At 37.9% G+C, this 18,326-nt stretch overlaps 1 protein-coding gene across 2 annotated transcripts in view; it reads right to left on the bottom strand.

Moving 5' to 3' along the window:
* The window catches only part of SLC12A1 (solute carrier family 12 member 1), a 51,400-nt gene that overhangs the window by 10,732 nt on the left and 22,342 nt on the right, over positions 1-18,326 (bottom strand). For both annotated transcript variants that reach the window (XM_032194825.1, XM_032194826.1), the window contains exons 11-20: positions 17,491-17,598; positions 16,548-16,671; positions 15,534-15,635; positions 13,535-13,690; positions 11,744-11,843; positions 11,546-11,657; positions 7,463-7,603; positions 5,686-5,792; positions 4,159-4,241; positions 1,495-1,638 (exon numbers count right to left, since the gene is read on the bottom strand). In XM_032194825.1, the coding sequence (XP_032050716.1) occupies positions 1,495-1,638; positions 4,159-4,241; positions 5,686-5,792; positions 7,463-7,603; positions 11,546-11,657; positions 11,744-11,843; positions 13,535-13,690; positions 15,534-15,635; positions 16,548-16,671; positions 17,491-17,598 (1,177 nt within the window). The remainder of the gene's footprint in view (positions 1-1,494; positions 1,639-4,158; positions 4,242-5,685; positions 5,793-7,462; positions 7,604-11,545; positions 11,658-11,743; positions 11,844-13,534; positions 13,691-15,533; positions 15,636-16,547; positions 16,672-17,490; positions 17,599-18,326) is intronic.

Below are 18,326 nucleotides of genomic sequence, written 5' to 3'. Positions count from 1 at the left end.
TCTTCAAAAGCAATTAGGAAATATTTGATAGATTTTAGAAATAAATGGTTATTATCTTGTGTTTGCATTGTTTACAGGCTCATCTTGCTGTTGTAAAATACAGATCATCATAAAATGAACAGTAAAGAAGGACAAAGAGCTAACTGGGCACAGCAAGAACACAAGTGAGGCTAAGACTGGAAGGCAGAAAACATAAGCATATATGGCAACTTCCCTATGCTTGAGAGGGTCGTTGTTAATTGAAAATAAACTTTGCTTCTTGCTGTTTGCTTGACTGCTTTTAAAAGGTACAGTCTTGTCTATGCACTAACAGTATCTCTCATTCCATCTTTTGAAGCCTGTGGCTTTATTACTGCTTCAATGATTTAAAAAAGACAGTGTCAGAGCAGTATTATAAATGGAGCAGACAGGCTTCTTTAGAGCTTTTACTCTGATCTGTCAGGTTCTGAAAATGCTTTGTTCTATTTTCCTGTATTTCTAGAGTCTGGATGCAACTGTTCCCAAGCAGCTATTGGCTTTCCTTTACATTTCTAGCATCTATGCAGGAAGATGCAACAGCTCTGGGGAGTATGAAAGAATAAGCAAAATGGAGACATAGGAATGCTTATTAACATAATCTATATTATATTGAGACCCAAAGTATATAAACGTATTTTTTATTCTTTTCTGAATAAAATTGAAAAGGGTATTTGAAGCAGGGAGGTGCATTTTTTTTTTTAATTTATTTTTTATATATATGTTTTACTAAAGCCTGCAAGTAAAGAATAATTTCATTTTGTGTTTTCTGTCTGTAGGTCTTCGTGATACCTGTGGGAGTTGCATGCACAGACAGATGTAATAAGCTCTGCAGGTGAAAATTCTGAAAATAGTTGTCCGCATACAAGCGTGGCTTCAGGTGGGTCATTATCATCACAGCCTGGCAATTGCAATATCAGACCTTTAATTTTTTTTCTCTAGTTCTGTGTCATTTTACTGTATCTGAAATGTAATTTTGATTTTAACACCTCTACATTTAAGTTATGTGTTAATTAGTTATTTCACTGCATGCTGTACATGTATATGTACTTTCAATACTTGTACCACCTTCATTTGTGCCTTTTTACAAAATGATGTTTAGAATATAGAGCAGTGGTACTGTTTTTACCTATTTTCCATCTGGATACTGGGTGCTTGCGTGTATGTGCCTATGTGAATGTTGAATAAAGCAAGATTGCTTCTTCCCTGAATATTGCTCGTAATTACTTTAGAGGAGGAAGAAAACACCTCTGTTTAAAAACTGAAAATGTCCTTTAAAAATAAGACTTTTTCTGTGTTCCTCAAACATTGATGCTATTTTTCTATGGCCACCAAGGCCTGTTTGCGCGGGGCAGGCCTTGTTCCAAGAGACTCTGTGTGGCTCAGGAGCTTTGGCCTTACAGCCAAAGTCCAGCTTGCATATTGGTGAGAGTGTAATGAACTGAAGGGTCAGGAAGAAGTTCTCATTTCAGAACTTACCCTTTTTTGTTTCATGCTTTGAGATACTGAGCTTTCTGGCTTTTCCGAAGAATCCACAGATCCCACTTTTTTCTTCTTCAAAGTCATTTTCTTTAATGGTAGCTTCCAGTGCCAACCTCTCCTGCTCCAGCTTCTCTAATTCCTCTGTATTTGAGAAAAAGTAGGCGAACTGGTAACACATCATTTTCTATTTCAAATAAAAACACTTATTGAAGTAACAGCGATGTTGTAATTGCTGTTGTGGTTCTTAGTACACAATGTAAAGCTGCTGGGAGAAAAAGTCTTTAAATACTTTCTCCTCGAAAACCAATAGGGAGGAGGAGGCTGAATTCACCTCTAGAAGCCCTAATTTAGGGTGCCCATGCTTATCACAGCAGTGAATATTAAAGTGCTAGTTAACCATTCTCAGACTTCCTTTTCAAGATCAAATTCAGTATTACTGTATTTTATGGTTACATAAGATACTATACATTTAGTTATGTTTGTGGGTTGTTTTCATTCTTAAGAATTCAAAAACAGATCAGGAAAGCTGTTTTCTTAAAGTAAGAAAGCTGGTGTAAAGAGTTCAAGCTCTTGGGCCTCTGCTCTGAGAGCAAGACTACATCAATTTGGACTTGAGATTCTCAGAAATATGAAAGGTTACTGAATATGTGATCAGTTTCTAAGCTGAAGTATGTCTGATGTTTGTTTTTTGTTTTTGTTTTTCAATTTAGCAGAAAAATTCAGATTTAGCTAAACAATTTTGTAAATTCAATAATAAAAAAGAACAATTCCACCTTAGCAATATTGAGGAAAAAGTACAATATGTTATTGTGGTATATATTATGATGAGGCACTAATTTTATGGTGATACAGGCATTTACCTGCTGAAAGCTTTTTTTCAAAAGAAAGACTTCTATTTATGTAGAGTGAGGTAAATTTATTTAATAAAGTTTTTTTAAAACAAACAAAACCTCACCAGCTGGATATCATAAGCACTTTTGGCACTCTCAATTGCCAGTGTAAATGAATGCCATTTCTTTTACTTTAGAATCCATGACAACCTTGTGCTTCTGGTTATTAGAGGTGATGATAACCACCAACTTAATGGTTATTCAGAAGTAGAATTTCAGTTTCTCTCTTAAACAGACTTCCATAGCAAATAGAACAGAATACAACCTTTTTTTTTTTTTTTTTTTTTTTTCCTCCATTTTGGAGACTGCATCTGCTTCAAAACATTTCTGCATATGAGAGGGGTTTTATTTTATTTGCTCTACTGTTTCTAATTCTTTCTCATTCCTAGTGTCTTAAAACTTGGTTTGTAAGAATGCAAAGTTGGTAGTTGCTGAAATTTCACTGGTGTTCTAATGCCTCTATCTTCTGAGCAGTCATTTTCTGACTCTCAGTATGCAGAGGCGGGCAGTTCTACTGGAGGTATCTACAGGTCTGGGGAAGCATAAATCTATTTTTAGTATTTTAAGTTCTTGTCATGTTGCACTGTAGCTCTCCATGCACATCAGACTACCAGAGATTCTCCTGGGTGAATATTTGTCTACTGTTTTTTTTTGTTTGTTTGTTTGTTTTTAAAGGTGTCTCTGGTGCCTTTTAATTCGTAGGTGATTTGCTTTTGGAGGCTGCCTCATCCCTAGAATCCATCCTCTTTAGTGGAGAAATATTTTTTTTGTTTTAATTAGCTGAGTTAAGGTACTTATGTTCTTTCTGGGTGTTCTTTCAGTCCTGAGCACAGTCTGTCAGCGGGTCTCTAAAATGCTGTGGGGAGAAGCTGGAGGCAGATTTACAGCAGGCGGCAGCAAAGAGTCACCACCATTCTTCTTTTCCTGTGTACATATACCTTCCTTGTCTACAGATTTTATCTAATTTGTATCACAAAAGCTTTCTCTGGTGAGGTCTACATGGGACACTGGGAGTAATTTCCGGGTTTAGGTTGGATCTGTCTGCTCAAGTGAACAAGCTTACAGGAAATGGAAAAGTTATCGTATTGAAAACCTGGAGAATTGTTCTAATAGGGTGTTTACATGGAGCCATTCCCTCCCCAAGTTACATGAGGAACCAGTAGAACTCTGGTGCCCTAAAGAGGAAAGGGAAAACAAAGGCCACCGTTAAACATAGCTCTTGAAAGTCCTTTTGCAACTGCTGCTGCTAATCTAAGGAAGAATGAACAAAAAGGTGAAAAGGAGAATTGATATTTCGTGCAGTTTTGAGATTTTTGCGGCTTTCTGGGCCACAGCGTCCTACAGAGGTGATACTGAAAGCACAGCTTCCTGATTACCATCAGCCCCAGAGATCTCAGGTAGGCAGAGCGAGGAAGATGTGCTGAGAGCTGGAAGGAACCGTGCTGGAGCAACTGGTTGCTCCATGCATGATTTTACAGCTTTAGCCTGTGCCTGTGCTACGAGTGCTTTGGGAGTTCAGTTCCCTGTTGTGCAGAATTCATTAGCATGTGAGGGTTGGCCTCCTGTAACTACCAGTGGACATCTGCTTCAGCAAGGATTTTGGGAAGTATTGAAACTGCAGAAGCAATGAGGAACTGTAGAAATTACAGGTGTAGGAACTATTTCCAAAACCAGATGGTGATGCTAAGAGTATTGGTCTGAATCTTCCCTGTGCTGAGCATGTAACTACCATAGATGTGAAGTATAATTTGACTACTGAGTCACCACATACCTTGAACCTGGAGGACCTGAGTTATATCAAATCCTTGGCTAATTCTGACGATAATCATGCCAAGCTCAAAATCAAAGGCATCACTGAAAAATAAAATAAAAAAAGAACATATATCATTTCATATCGTGCATGTCATTGAGGAAAGCTGCCTTGAGCTGATGCGTAAAAGTGTTAGTGCTCAGTGGAGGTATTACTGCCATGTGCTGGGCTATTCTGGGTAAAATTGCAGAAGGTATTGCACAAGAATCAAGTACAGTTCTAATTTTTTTCCTTCGTTTGAGGGGAGGGGGAAAAAAGGGTATGGGAACAGATAGGCTATTCCTAATATAACAGGTGTTTCACAGAATCCTAGAATATACCGAGTTGGAAGGGACCCATAAGGATCATCAAGCCCAACTCCTGTCACCGCACAGGTCTACCCAGAAGTTTAGACCATGTAACTAAGTGCACAGTCCCATCGCTTCTTAAATTCAGACAGGCTTGGTGCAGTGGCTACTTCACTGGGGAGCCTGTTCCAGTGTGCAACCACCCTCTTGGTGAATAACCTCTTCCTGATGTCCAGCCTAAACTTCCCCTGCCTCAGCTTGACACCGTTCCCGCAGGTCCTATCACTGGTGATTAAGGAGAATAGGTCACCTGTCCCTCCCCTCCCCCTTGCGAGGAAGTTGTAGACTGCAATGAGGTCTCCCCTCAGCCTCCTCTTCTCCAGGCTGAACAGGCCCAGTGACCTCAGCTGCTCCTCGTATGTCTTCCCCTCTAGGCCCTTCACTATCTTCGTCGCCCTCCTCTGGACACTCTCCAACGGTTTCGTGTACTTTTTGTACTGTGGTGCCCAGAACTGCACACAGAACTTCACACAACACTTTTTAGGAGCTAGGTTGCCATGAGCTATTTTTTTGTTCCTTCTCTGAGGAAATAACAAAGCTGGGGTGGGTTTTGTATTTCTTTGACTTGCTGTGGGTTTGCAGGTGAGTTTTGAGCAAGAATCTGAGAAGCCTGTTTCTAAATGACTGTTTCTGGCTAAATCCCAATCCACAGAGCTGCTGAGCCTTAGGCACACAAGAGATTTGAAGCAAGGCTTTTCCTCTGTCTCCTAGGCTTAAAAGAAGAATTCCATGATGTTCTCTTATTCCCTAAGTGTGTACATTAGGGTTGTTTTTCTCTGAGCTCCTGCCTACAAAAAAAAAAAAAAAAAAAAAAAAAAAGAACATATAGTTCTGCAAAAGCACTGCTGACAACAGTGCAGCTTCTTTATGTAGCATTGTCAAGCCACATAATCTCCAACTGTGCCAGACGTTTTCTAAGCAGATCTTGCAAGGTGAGTGAAGCCATGGAGTGTTACAGAGATAGCATATGTGAACCCAGATCTCTAGGTTTATTCTTACATTTTTCTGCATGTTAAGTTCTGTATAGAATCATTAAGGTTGTAAAAGACCTCCAAGATCATCTGGTCCAACTGTTGTATGGAAATGCCATATTAATCTAGACTAGAGGGAGTGAAAAAGGTGATGCTGAACTGTGACTTACTGTATAACACCCACATAGTTTTCAACTTGCGAGGCAGCAGCATTTCTCCAGTCCTTCTTAAATCCAATCACCAAGGTATTTGGTTTCATTCTACCCAAGCCTGACGCCTATCAATATTAAAACACTGCTTGAGAATACACACACACATGCTCTTACTGTAAATGAGAAGTAATGGTGAAAGATAAATGAAGTAATAATGTTCTGGACACGCGTATGACTAGATTGCATTTCATGAATGTCCTTCATGCTCCTACCCATGCAAAAAGATTAGCTCTAAATCACTCCAACTATAAATGATTTTTAGATGACAGAAATGTAATTTTTCTAAATTTGCTAAAGTATTCATTTATATCTCTTCTGACATGCTCTCATTAAAATGGTTCAAAAACTTGTAATCAAAAGAGAGTTCAAGCACTGTTTGTATGCTCATTCTAAGACAATAACACAAAGCTTTTATCAGATTTGGAATACCCAATAGATTAACTGGGTCTGAAGTCTTTTTAAACACCTCAGATATGTAGAGAAGGCATATCCTCTTAAGAATATATTTTTTTTTTGCCTTGAGCTTAGAAACTGTTGCTGTTCTATTCTGTTTCTTCTGTATTCATTCCTAAAGGTTATTTATCCAGAAGCAGCTAAGCATGCTCTGTAGATAAAATTACAGTTTATAAACAGGAAGAACAAATGGATTGTCAATATATTGCTTTGCCTCCAAAACTGGAACTGGATGTTAAAACATGGAAAAGTAAGGGCTATCAGTTCTAGTTTAAGCTAACTTAATTCTTATAGAAATCTGAATACTCGGAGTATTGGGAACCTTTTACCTCAACAAAAAACTGTTGAAATCTTGGTATGTTTTTTTGTTGTTGTTTCTTTCTTTGTTGTTATTGGTTGTCTGTGTGCGTGTGTGTTTTGGTTTTTTTTGGTTGGCTTTGGGGTAACACTGTTAGATTTGCACTGTTTATATTCAAATGAATAAGTGCTTGGCAAACCAATACATTTGTTCTTAGGTTATTACAGTGATTATATGGTTATTCTGGTGTGCTGGGAATTATTTGTGGTTTAGGTAGTAATGAAGAGATCTTTAGACTATGATTGTTCTCAAAAATATTAGAAGGATCTCCTTCTGAGACAATGCTTAAACCAAAGGTGAAGTAACCATGTCAAGTTTTGATAGAACAAATTTTTTCTGCATTTTGTCTCAGTACTTTTGTGTTTAAATACAGGTGAGAGAGAGAAATTGGAAACATAAAAAGTGCCCCTGTTGTTAAGGCCATTTAAAAATGGACTTTTGGAAAAAGTCTGCTTTATTCTTAGGGTAATAGAAAAATATTGCCCACTATTTTAGATGGCCTTCTCTGCAAAAAATGTATGTTTATTACACTTTGTTTTCAATAAATGCAAAAAAAAATAAAAATCTTAGCAACTTATTATGCTGCATAATACCAAGCAATAGAATTGATTTGAAATGTATCAAGTGTCAGCTGCACAGACATTCATATGATGCCCTGTAAAGGCCTCTGTTTTTGTTTTTAGGAAGTATCTTGTTCATTTAGGAAAGAATCAGCCTGCCTTGTCTCATAATTCCATAGCCCAGAACTAGATCTGTTTATGAAATAACCTGTAATATAAATACATGTACCCCCAGAATGCCCTCTCTGTTTATAACATTTTCCATACATACACAGGACTTCTTAACAAGTAAACAGAAATGCTTTCTATAAAGGGATGCTTTGATGTAGCACTCTTCTCTGTGTTCTGTAAACAAAAAGCTTACTTGAAGGAGACTTTTGACTCCATCTCTGAAGCTGTCAGCTGCCACTGCTGCATAAAAGGCTTTTCTTTTGTTCTTTGTAAGCCAGGCCTGCTTTTTTGCCATGCCACTGTTCATTTCCTTAACACACAGTTTGCGTGATCCCTGCATGATACAATAAAATATTATTAAGAAGGCTTGTATTATGCAACACAGAGCAATTTTGAAGGAGTTACCTAGTCTGCTGTGGGAGCAAATGGAGAGAGTCAGAAAAATACATTTCCCAAAAGAGTCTGCAGAGATTCAACCCTTTGAAAAGAACTAGGCTGCTAACATAATTCACGTTCTGCTCAAGAAGGCTGAGTCTGTTAATGCTACTTAAATATAGCGATTCTGACAGAAAGGATGACTACTCTGGGCTGTAACATCTTAGAAAAATATCTAAGGTATGATGAAACATCTCAGAGTGAATAAACTCCTTTCCTGACATGATTTCATAAATAAGGCTGAGCAGATCTAAATACACCTTGTTAAACTACTATCTACTAATAAGAAGAGAAAGATATGTTGCCATACAATTAAACATGTAACTGCCTTTGTTACCAGGTCCTCCCAGCGGTCATCTGGTAATTTAATGAGGCAAAATCCATGTCTATATCCAAGTCATAAGACCTGGTACATTCTCAGCAGAGAAAGGCTTGGCAGTCAGTCCCCAGAAAGATTTGGCCCAGAGGAGACATCAAGGCTGCCAGCAGGGAATTTAGACAGATAAGATAAGTTTGGGGAGCATATATCTGGAATTTAACTGATTTCAAAAATCTGTGCTCTTAAGTGTGAGATTAAGGTTTGTGAGGCCTTGTTTATTCCCTTTTATACTGATTTTTAGAAATCTGTAACAGTAATCTAGCTCTTCTGCAGTGAAGAAGAAACCCAGAGACAGATGCTCAAGATGCTGGCTTTGGAGTGTTACTGGCTGTACAGGTAGTTTTTGCTTTCTGAGGAAGAATAGAAAGTGGAATTGTAAACTGTGGGAGTGTGTTCAGCAACATCAAAGTAGTAATAATTAAATGTGTCAGAAAGATGCAGATAACTTGGAAGTGCTTGAAATCAAGTGAGTGTGTTTGCTTGTTCCTAAGGAGGGAAGTGGTACCAGACTGGTTTGTTAGAAACAGATAATTTAGAACTTGAGTTGGCTACGGAGTTGAGTTCCATGCAGTCTGCAGTCACCACTTTACTATTTTATAATTTCTAGTAGTTTTGAGGGTGCAAGCTGCCATTTTGGTTATAAAGGGACAGGAAACTAATAGAACTCAATAAAACTTTATACAACAAACTAGAAAGGCTTGGTAAACTCATGCTCAGGAGGTTGTATTTCAAAATTCATATTTAAATCTTTCATACTTAAAGTAAGTTAGTATCTGGTAGCTTCTCCTGATAAGCTAGGAAATTGATTAAAATTGAGTAGAGGAAGAATTAGATATATTTATTTTTTTTAGCCATAACATATACTATAGGCTCAAAATTTCCCAATCGAGAACAGCGTAAAACTGAAACTGAAAGATATTCACCCTGAAATGAAGTGTACAGGAAGAATCACTTAATTTAAAAACAATTTTAAATGGGTGATACAGATTGTAAACTCAAAATTTCTTTGTCTCAGAGCTTTCCAGCCTTGCTGAAATACTTTTTTTTTTTTTTTTTTTTTCCTGTAAGGAAGGAAATTGGATGTACTGTATGTTTATAGAGATGTAGAAATAACTGCAATACATTTACTTTCACTTCGTTGGTATTGGCTGATAGAAAAAGGAGAGAAGGGGATAGAAAAGGAGAAAATTTTCAGCAAGTTCCATGTATAAAGCAGCATTGAAAAAGAAAATGATCTGGCAGAGTTTGTGTGTCATGTTTTATCTGCACATTTTTCATTGTTTCAAATAATAATGTGAATTTTGATCTGATCAAAAGCAGGCTGGATTGATGCTTACTCAGGCATCATCCCTCACATAGTTCTGTTAATGAATGACTTTTTGGAAAGTACAGGAGGAGGGAGGTAAATGCACATAATCTTTCAGAGACGATGCTGCACTCTTGTGTGACAGTAAGCTTACTGGAGTATTTCTTAACGTGTAACTTGAGAAGAGTTTGCTGCATTATTAATGAACTTGTGAATTCATGAAAAGGAAAAAAAAATAAAACATTTACAAATATCTTGCACAAAGATGCTTCTGTTGTCCAAGGGGACAGTCCCACTTCATCAGATAGCCTATCTGTCCTCCCCTACTCCTCCTTTGTATCACTGTTCATGTTTTGCAATTGTGCAGTGAATTTCGGTACAGATGAAGATTAACCTTGCAAAAATATTTGTGAAAACAGGGAGAAAAGCAGAATAGCCCTTTTCACTGGAAAATCACTGTTCAAGCCCACACACAGCCACAACCTAAAAGATGGTTTAAAAGCTGTTTGTCTGTATATTAAATTCCTATATTTATTTTACCCATTTGTGAACATTATCATATTCCCAGGAAGTTTCTTGCCCTCATTTGGGGATAGGGAATGGAAGATGTTCCCTTTGGCATAGTCTCAAAACTTTAGCATAGCTAGCAGCATGTCAGCCTTTGAGGCAAAATATGTTGGATATTACATTTGTGGGTAAATGGTCTTGCTGTATTTGTTATGATATGTATTGTATCTTCAGTACAGTGCCTGGATTTCCAGTCATAGCTCTCTCTGGAGTCGTGCAAGCTTATGTGACAGTAAGACACCTCACAGTCTTGTACTATGGCAGCAAACTTATTCTAAGTACATTATGACATTCCCACTCCCAGGACACAGGAATTTTATCATGCGGTTGTTGCCATAGTTTTGCAAATTGCTAAGGTTTATTGTGTCACACTTTTATTACCAACCAAATTAAATTTAGCTTTTGTTACTGGAGAAATAATAGGGAAAAAAATGCTTACACTGACAAAATAGACATAGTTGTTTTTTTTGTAGACTAAAATGAAATTTCAGTTCTACATAGAAAGTGGTAATATCAGAGAAACATGCCTAAATAAATCAGAAAACATGCTGGAAATCAACCTTATGAATCTGCCTAATCTCAGGATCTTCTTGGGTTTGATTCTGTGCTTATTGAATGCAGTGGGAAAGCTACCAATAATTACAATAGAAAAGGATTTGAGCCATTCACTCTTTATAGATTCATTCAGTTTGGAAAAAATCACATGTAGCTTCTCTATACTTCCATTCTTCAAAGTGACAGCATCAAAGGAATTATTCTTATGCTCATGTGGAAGAATACATTATCTTGTCTGCAGTGACTCTGACTCTATTAGTTAGATTCTGCAGTCCCTTTTAGTGTCATGGACCTTTTATTTCCTCTCAAAAGGTTGTTGTAATATTTAAAATGCGTTTTCTCTTCTATAATACAAACCCATCTATTTTTGTCATTTCCTAATTAAAGTCTAATGTTCATCCTTTTAAAATACATAACTTCCTGTCTACTTATAGCTAGAAATATATTTTGCTTCTTTCTTTAGAAGATATTGGAAAAGTATGTTTATACTCAAAATTAGCGTTGTTACAATTTTGGAGAAAGCACTGCACAGAGATCTGAATTACTTGCCAACCCCCTGCAAATGAGTGGCAAAGATGGAAACAGAGCTTAGGTAATTGTCTCTAGTGCTATATTCCTGAGAGAACTCTGCCTCCCTCTTTTTTTTTTTTCTTTTTTTTTTTTAAACCTTACTGTGTCAATTTAAAAAAAAATTTGCAATGCTTTATTTTTTTTAAACTTTTATCATTTTTTTGATAAAAAAATGATAAATAAAAATTGATAAATAAAAACTTTTATCATTTTTTTTTCCATCTACTATGAGCTCTGAAATGCATCACAATGAGGCATTTACCAACAGGCACTACATCAGCCAATAGCTTTCTTGTCAAGACTTATGACAAAATTAATTCTCAGTGTGAATCTTTTTCATGGTCTGCACAGAAGCTCATCAGCACCAGTGGGAACACTGTGTGCCAACTGAAAGTGGAATGTGTAATGGGGATATGCAGCACCCATCAGTGCTGAACTTTTGTATTTATGCGAGTTGACCTTACCGTATACACTTCACAGCAGATACACAGCCCATTGTTTTTTGTGAAAGTATGTGTGATGTCTAGCAGAGCAGGCCTGATCATAGGAGCTCCTGTTAATACTATGCACTGGGGCCTGTTAGGAGGAAAAAACAGATTGTATTTAATTGGGTAATGTACTTATTCAGAGTAAGCCATTCAGCTGTTCACTGGAAATCTTACCTGAAGTTTTTCACGTGATCTTCCACTGCAGTTAAAGCCAGAGCACTGTCCAAGGCATTAATATAATAAAGAGCTTGTGTAGAAGAGCCCCAATTTACTTCTGCATATAATGAAGATAAATAATGCATATTAAACCATGGGCTTTTCTCTGTGTTCTATTACAAAGGTCAGAAATCATGTTATCTATGAGTCAAAGAAGTGTATATTCTACCATGCTTAGATATAGATCTACCCTTCTTTATGCTTCATAAGAAAAGTTAGTTTGTGTGATGCAAAAATAACATGCAAATGAATTGTCTCATTATTTTTATAAAAAGCATAAGCAACGTTATTTCTTCTGCTTGGGAAATGTTTTCTTATGTTTCATTAACTTTGTACTCTTTCCCCATGTATAAAATGGACAGCCCTGAGCAATCCATTCAGTGTGGAATTTGAGGAAGTTCAAATTAATTCATTAGCAGGGAGTATCACAAGCTCTGGTTAGTTCTGTTCTTCTGTATGGGGCAAAAATTGTTCTCCCAAACTAATTTTGGCATATAGATTGTCTTCTCTGTTCTTTGGTGGAAGGAGGCAGATGAGAAACAACTTTCCATACTGAGGTCAACATGAATGCAGATCAAGTCCAGTTATGTCAAGGTACAGAGCTAAAGCTTAGTGAAAATAAGTAGAAGGATGTCTAGAGGCCTTCTTTTCTGAGGAATATTAGACTTTTTGAACCACTCCATTGTTGGTAGGTAAGTGCTGAACAAAAGTCACTATCTTGGAGAGTTGGAGATGGATAGATTTTTGCTTGGTGTCTTCAGTGAATGCAACCAGGCTTTAAGCTGCTACTTTCCAGCAAGGACATTCATTGGTAATATACTAGGAAAAGGGTAACAATCTTCAAATGTATTTCTGACACCCCATCTTTTCACAGCTGCATTCTCCTACGTGGTGTACAGGGAAAGAACCACAGACCATCCCAGTAGGTATGAGAGCACAAATAGGGAGGACACACAACAATGAACTAATATACACAGAAAAGAGTAACACAGGCTCAGACCAGATGCTGCTGTATCAACCTAGCTGCAATGAAAGCACATCTTATGCTGGGAGATTTGCCTTTTTTCTTTGTATTATTTGTTTCACTGAACAAGGTATTCAGATGGTTAGCACTAAAATCTGGACCTGGGTTAGTTTAGTCTTGGCTATGAATAACCAGACTAAGTTGTCTTATACTGGTGCTGTATTGCAATAGTGCACAGATTTCTAAGGACAGCTCCTGTGATTTGCTGAGCTACTAAGCATTCTTTTCCAGCAGTAAAATGTGCCTATATTTCATGATTTACTGAGGAATTATATGAAGGTAGTGGAGAAAGATCAGGTCACAATGCAGCTTGTGTTTTTATTGTATAGTGGCAGCAGGTTTCACTTTTTTGAGTGAGGATGCCAGACGAGACAGCTAAGAACACAGCAAAATTCAAGCAAGGTTTTGTGTATGGATGGAAAAACGTGATGAGTGAAACTCAAGTGAAAGCACAGATTAACTCTTTAATAATGATGTGGGAAACAAATGGTGTGCTGGACCATTTATACAAAGCCCTGAACCTGAAGTGCTTGTTAAAAAGGCAAAAGTTCAGAAGACTATTGCCTTAATCTATTTTATATAAAGTGGGATATGATGGTTCAAATTCCCTGTAAGGAAAGGTGTTTAAGAAGAAGGAATGGGTGCTTCTCTAAGCAGAATTAATTCCAGTAAAGTCTGCTGAGGCTGCATAACATATACATAAAATAAGTATCTTGTGGCCTTACCTGGTTTCTTATATGTCACATAAATATATAGAAAGAGTTCAATGGCATAAGTGATGAGAGCTGCCCACCAGTTGATGACAAACATGACGCCACAGCACAACAGGGCTCCAAAGAGTGATACCCACATGTTATAATATCTGAATGCAGGTCTCCAACCTGTTTAAAGAGAATTGAGGAAATTGGAAGAGCAGAAAAATATATAAAGCAAATGGCGATCCAGTGGTCTTGCACATACAGACTCACATGCAGTTTTTTTCAGGCTCTGTCAGAAGGGGTGGGAGGGGTATGTGCAAGTTCTCAGGCAACAGGTACTTCCAGGGTATTGGCTGGTTTAGATTTCTATACATACCAAATACTGGGGCTTGCAAACCTTTCACTATAACCTGCTTCCTACTGCTTTGTCCAGCCTCGCTTTGAATGGCTTTTATGTGTTTTTGCCAAAATAAAGTTCACTAGTTCAGAACTGAAAATAGGCTTTCCCGTAACTCCAAGTAATAGGTTATTACGTCCTTCTGATGCATACACATAGAACTTATTAATAGAAGCTAAATGCTTGCTGAGAGGACAGTTTGTCCCAATGTTCTAAGTACATGTGTCTTTCAAATTTGTAAATTGCCTGGCCTCGCTGCATAAAAATAAAATCATTGGCAATTGACTTTAAAAAGATATTATTCCTGCTGCTCTTCAGCTGCAGTACTGAATCCTTCCCCTGCTAGCAATTAAAATGAAGCAAGCAGTGAGCCTCCATGGTTTGCAGGTCTCTGTTAGGTGTTCTACAGAGCAGACTCTTTGGAGAGGAGAAAAACACTGAAGATACGAGGAGAGGTTGAGCAACCCTATTTTGGATCATCTTTGTAATGAGGGAATGGGAAGGTCCTGCTGTGAAGAAATGTGCTATCCTGCAGCCTTGCAATTATGATAATTTATCATTGTGAATTGGCAGAAATTAACTGGAGGAAATTAGGAAAAAAAAAAAGGGTACGGTTTTGTCAGGAAATGTTAAGTAGTGGCAGAGTTGAATCAGATGCACGTATGTGAAATATGTAGGGGTAATTTTTACTCAGCTCTAAGGCCATGTAAAGCAGATCTGCATTTGTTCAGCTGTGCAGGTAATTAGCAGAAGTGTTCATCTTTTCTGCCCTCTGAACAAATGGCACCATGCAGATCTGTTGGAGGGAAGCTGATGTAGGCATTTTTGCTACCACTGCAGGTTTCTTCACGCTGGAAATCAAAAATGTGTTCTCTGCTTCTTGAATTGAATAATTTATTCATATCAGCAGGAACATGTCTTTCCTGTGTGCCCTAAACGGTGCTGCTCAGCTGATTGACTTTAGTCCTTAAGGTGTCACCCCTCCATTAATGATGATGAGGAGGACTGTTCATCTGTGGTGATGCATATGCCTGCAAGCCTGTATTTTCCCTTGCTGTACAAGTGTAAAGAGTAACTCCCAAGTTACCATTGTAGAGGCCCTCATTATGTTCTACCCTACATTTCTGCTACTAGCCACTGCAGAGCTGATGCTGTTCTGGGGACCTGTTCTTGTTCTGTGTGTTCCCTCCAAGGCTGTATTACTACTAGCACAGTTACTGCTCATGAACCTTCTACAAATTTCACCATAGTTCTGGCAGAGACAGGCATAATGATACCCCACTATACCTTGCTTACTTTATGTGGTCAGAGGTAGCATAACTTTTTATTCATCCATGTTGAGTGATAGTGAGGAGAAATACACCCTAAGGAAGAGCTTTTCTGCTCCAGTGGGATTCACCAAAGTCTTTTTCATCTTGTACAACTGCAGGGAATGTAAGGGCTAGAGCCATTATTTTTGTCTCTTGCAGATAAATAAAATGTCATCATATTCAATGGGAGCAGTAAAACCTCAGATCACATAGCTTAGATGTTTTACAGGTACTGCAGCTTTCTCTGACATACAGTTGAAAACTTGCAGAGAGAAGTCTGTGTAGCCCACCCTTAAATCACAGGTGAATGCCGACTTACCTGGAGATTTTGCATATGAGGCATGAAAGCAGGAGAAATTAATCAAAGCGTATGAAGCCAGGAAGAAATTGGAGATGATGGGAGCAATGGTATTCAGTTCAGCTGCAAGACACACACACAGGCATCAGTTTCCTAGGTTGTGGATAGCTTTCTTCTGACTGCATTAAATCTGGATACTGTCTGAATTTTTTATTCAGGGAGTTTTGCTATTTTTCTGTGGTACTAATTTAAGGCCACCTTGATATACCCTCATTTATATTAGTGTGTCTGCTCATTTTAATAATATATATGCCATGTAAGGTTATACTTGATACTCCAGTCCTGCAGACTGCCTCTTAATGATGTGGATCTGGTGTGAATTTCAGAGCTTTAAATATGTGATTCAGAGGACACGTGTTTCTTGAAAGGCTTTTAGTCAAAATGTATTGTTTTGCTTTTTAAATGGTGATCTGAATTCTCTTTACTAAACTTCCTATTTGTTGAGAGTGTCACACAATTTGAAATTGAAATTTCAGAAAAAATAATTTAAAAAATCCAACTCCCCAAAATTACTGATAATAGTGATAGCACACTCAATATGGTAGCTAAGTTTTTCTGCCACCAGTGCTGGCAATTTGGGCTGTGCCTTTGAGCTGACTGTGGGAAAGGCTTGACAGAGTAGGCCTCCTAATTATCTCAAAATTATTTCACATCCATATGCAATATGAACTGGAAATACATTTTCAAAGTTGGATATTGCCTTATTTGATATAGTTCTAAGCGCTGCCCTCTTACAGTGAAATGAACAGGAGCTGCACTTACTTAGTATCTTTGGCAATGAGGCTCTGGTGGTACTGTGCTATTACCAGAGTCCTTGTTTGTTTCTCTTTGCTTTAAGAGTAATGAAATTGCTGCCAGAGCTTTGAGTGTGCTTACCTGACTGGAAGTTTTTCTAACCATAGCTAATCATTGTATTAAAATGTCAGTTTATATACTTTCAAAACATATATTGCAGTTATGTAATTATATACAAACCAATCAATATGAACGCCATAGCAATCACAAAAGTGAGAACATATCCTCTGATTGGCTCATTGTTTTTTCCATATCCTTTGGCAAAGAAGTGGAGCCCTTTATAGACGTTGTCCTTGCAAAGAGCCTGGTAGACAAATCAGAATTTAATTCTGCTGAGCAGTGATCTCTTTCAGAAGAAATTCACCATATGTGAGTGACAGCTTGTGCTAGGTTTTTGCTAAACAAAAATTAAATCTATCTTAGTACTTCAAGTTCATCTATTGCTATGGCATGTAAACGTTCAAATAAGGTGATAAGCCAATACCCTGCTAAATTATAGCAGAAAAAAAAAATCACAGTCATTTGACACTTATCCAGTACTTTAAAAAGACATGGAGGAAAAAAAAAAACAAAAAAAAAAAAAAAAAAAAACAAAACAAAACAAAAAAAAAACTGGAGGAAACTGTCGCAGAAATCAGAGCTTTGCTGTAAGGGTGCAACGTATCGTTCTGTCCCGTGCCCTGTGTTCCCATTCACATTGCTGGGAAACACATTGCTGGTGCCCTGGTGGTGTGTGGAGAGAGCCTGTCTGAGCACCCTGCCAGTACAGGAATGAGGGCTGCTGCATGTTCCTGGCATTACTGAGCTATGGGCTGGCTTTCTGTCAGGAGATAGAAGTGGTCCTGAAAATAGCCTTGAAGCTATCGAAAACCAGCACCTGTTTCTGCTACCAAGCTGAGCTCTGACCAAAGGAACATTACCATCCTAAATGCTCCCCCCTCTGTGAGGGTGCCAAGACCTGTCTGTTTCTGTAGAAAAACATTCTGTGTGCTGTTTCCCTTGGTTTGTCCTCCTACTTATGTAACTGTTGTTTAAATACCTATCACGTTTGGCACAGAGCTCAACTAAATTGTTCGTCTTTGAAGTAAAATAGAGTATAAGGAAATGGATATTTTGATTTTACCTGGAAAACTTTGGGTGCACTGACAAGAGATGCCAGAGCTGATGACAGAGTAGCAGAAAAGATGCCAGCTGTGATGAGAGGACCAAAGCCAGACACCATGCTCATCACCTTAAAAAAAAAAAAAAATCAGACTTGCATTTGGATACATTTTTGATCACAGATCCATTTAAGTACTCTACATACAGCTTTTCATGGTCCTAAATTCAATACACTACAAACCAGCTGTGAGGTAGGGGAGTAGTGTTATTCCTGTTTCAGTGAAAAGCAACTGAGGCACAGCTGAATTTTTATAAAAACCTGCAGCTGTCTGCTGAGGTAAATGATAATCTGTGAGATTTCCTTACCTCCCGTACTGACTGGCTACTATAAGTCACAGTCTCTACTTGATGGGTAAATAGTCAGTGGTAGTAAAAAGGGAAAGTGGAAACAGCAGGAAAGAGCCCCAAAGTGCTAAATGTGGTCAGAGGGTCTGAGATTTGTTTTATGTTGTTATTTTTTGTTTGTTTGTTTGTTTGTTTTTAATTATTATTGTTTAATATGGCTAAAAAAGGAACAGAATATGTGACTGTGCTGGCACAACAGCCACACCACAAACTGTGATGCTGGGCACCATCAGGCCTCCTTCAGCCCTTCCAAAGGGGCCTTTCCTGGCCTTTACCACCATTACAATAAAAGGGCTGCTAAGTTCAGAAGCACCAGAGAAGGAAGAAAAAGATGAAGTGGATGGATGTGGTTGCCAGATGCTTTTCAGTGTGTAGGAAGTACTCCAGGAAAGAGAGCAGTTAATTCTGGAGATTTGTCAGATGAAGACATAATTCTTTCTGACTTCACTCTGG

This window comes from Aythya fuligula, chromosome 11, assembly GCF_009819795.1.
Source record: "Aythya fuligula isolate bAytFul2 chromosome 11, bAytFul2.pri, whole genome shotgun sequence".
Classification (NCBI taxonomy): domain Eukaryota; kingdom Metazoa; phylum Chordata; class Aves; order Anseriformes; family Anatidae; genus Aythya; species Aythya fuligula.
Note: the sequence above shows the minus strand (reverse complement) of the source record. Positions and strands in the feature narration are given on the sequence as shown.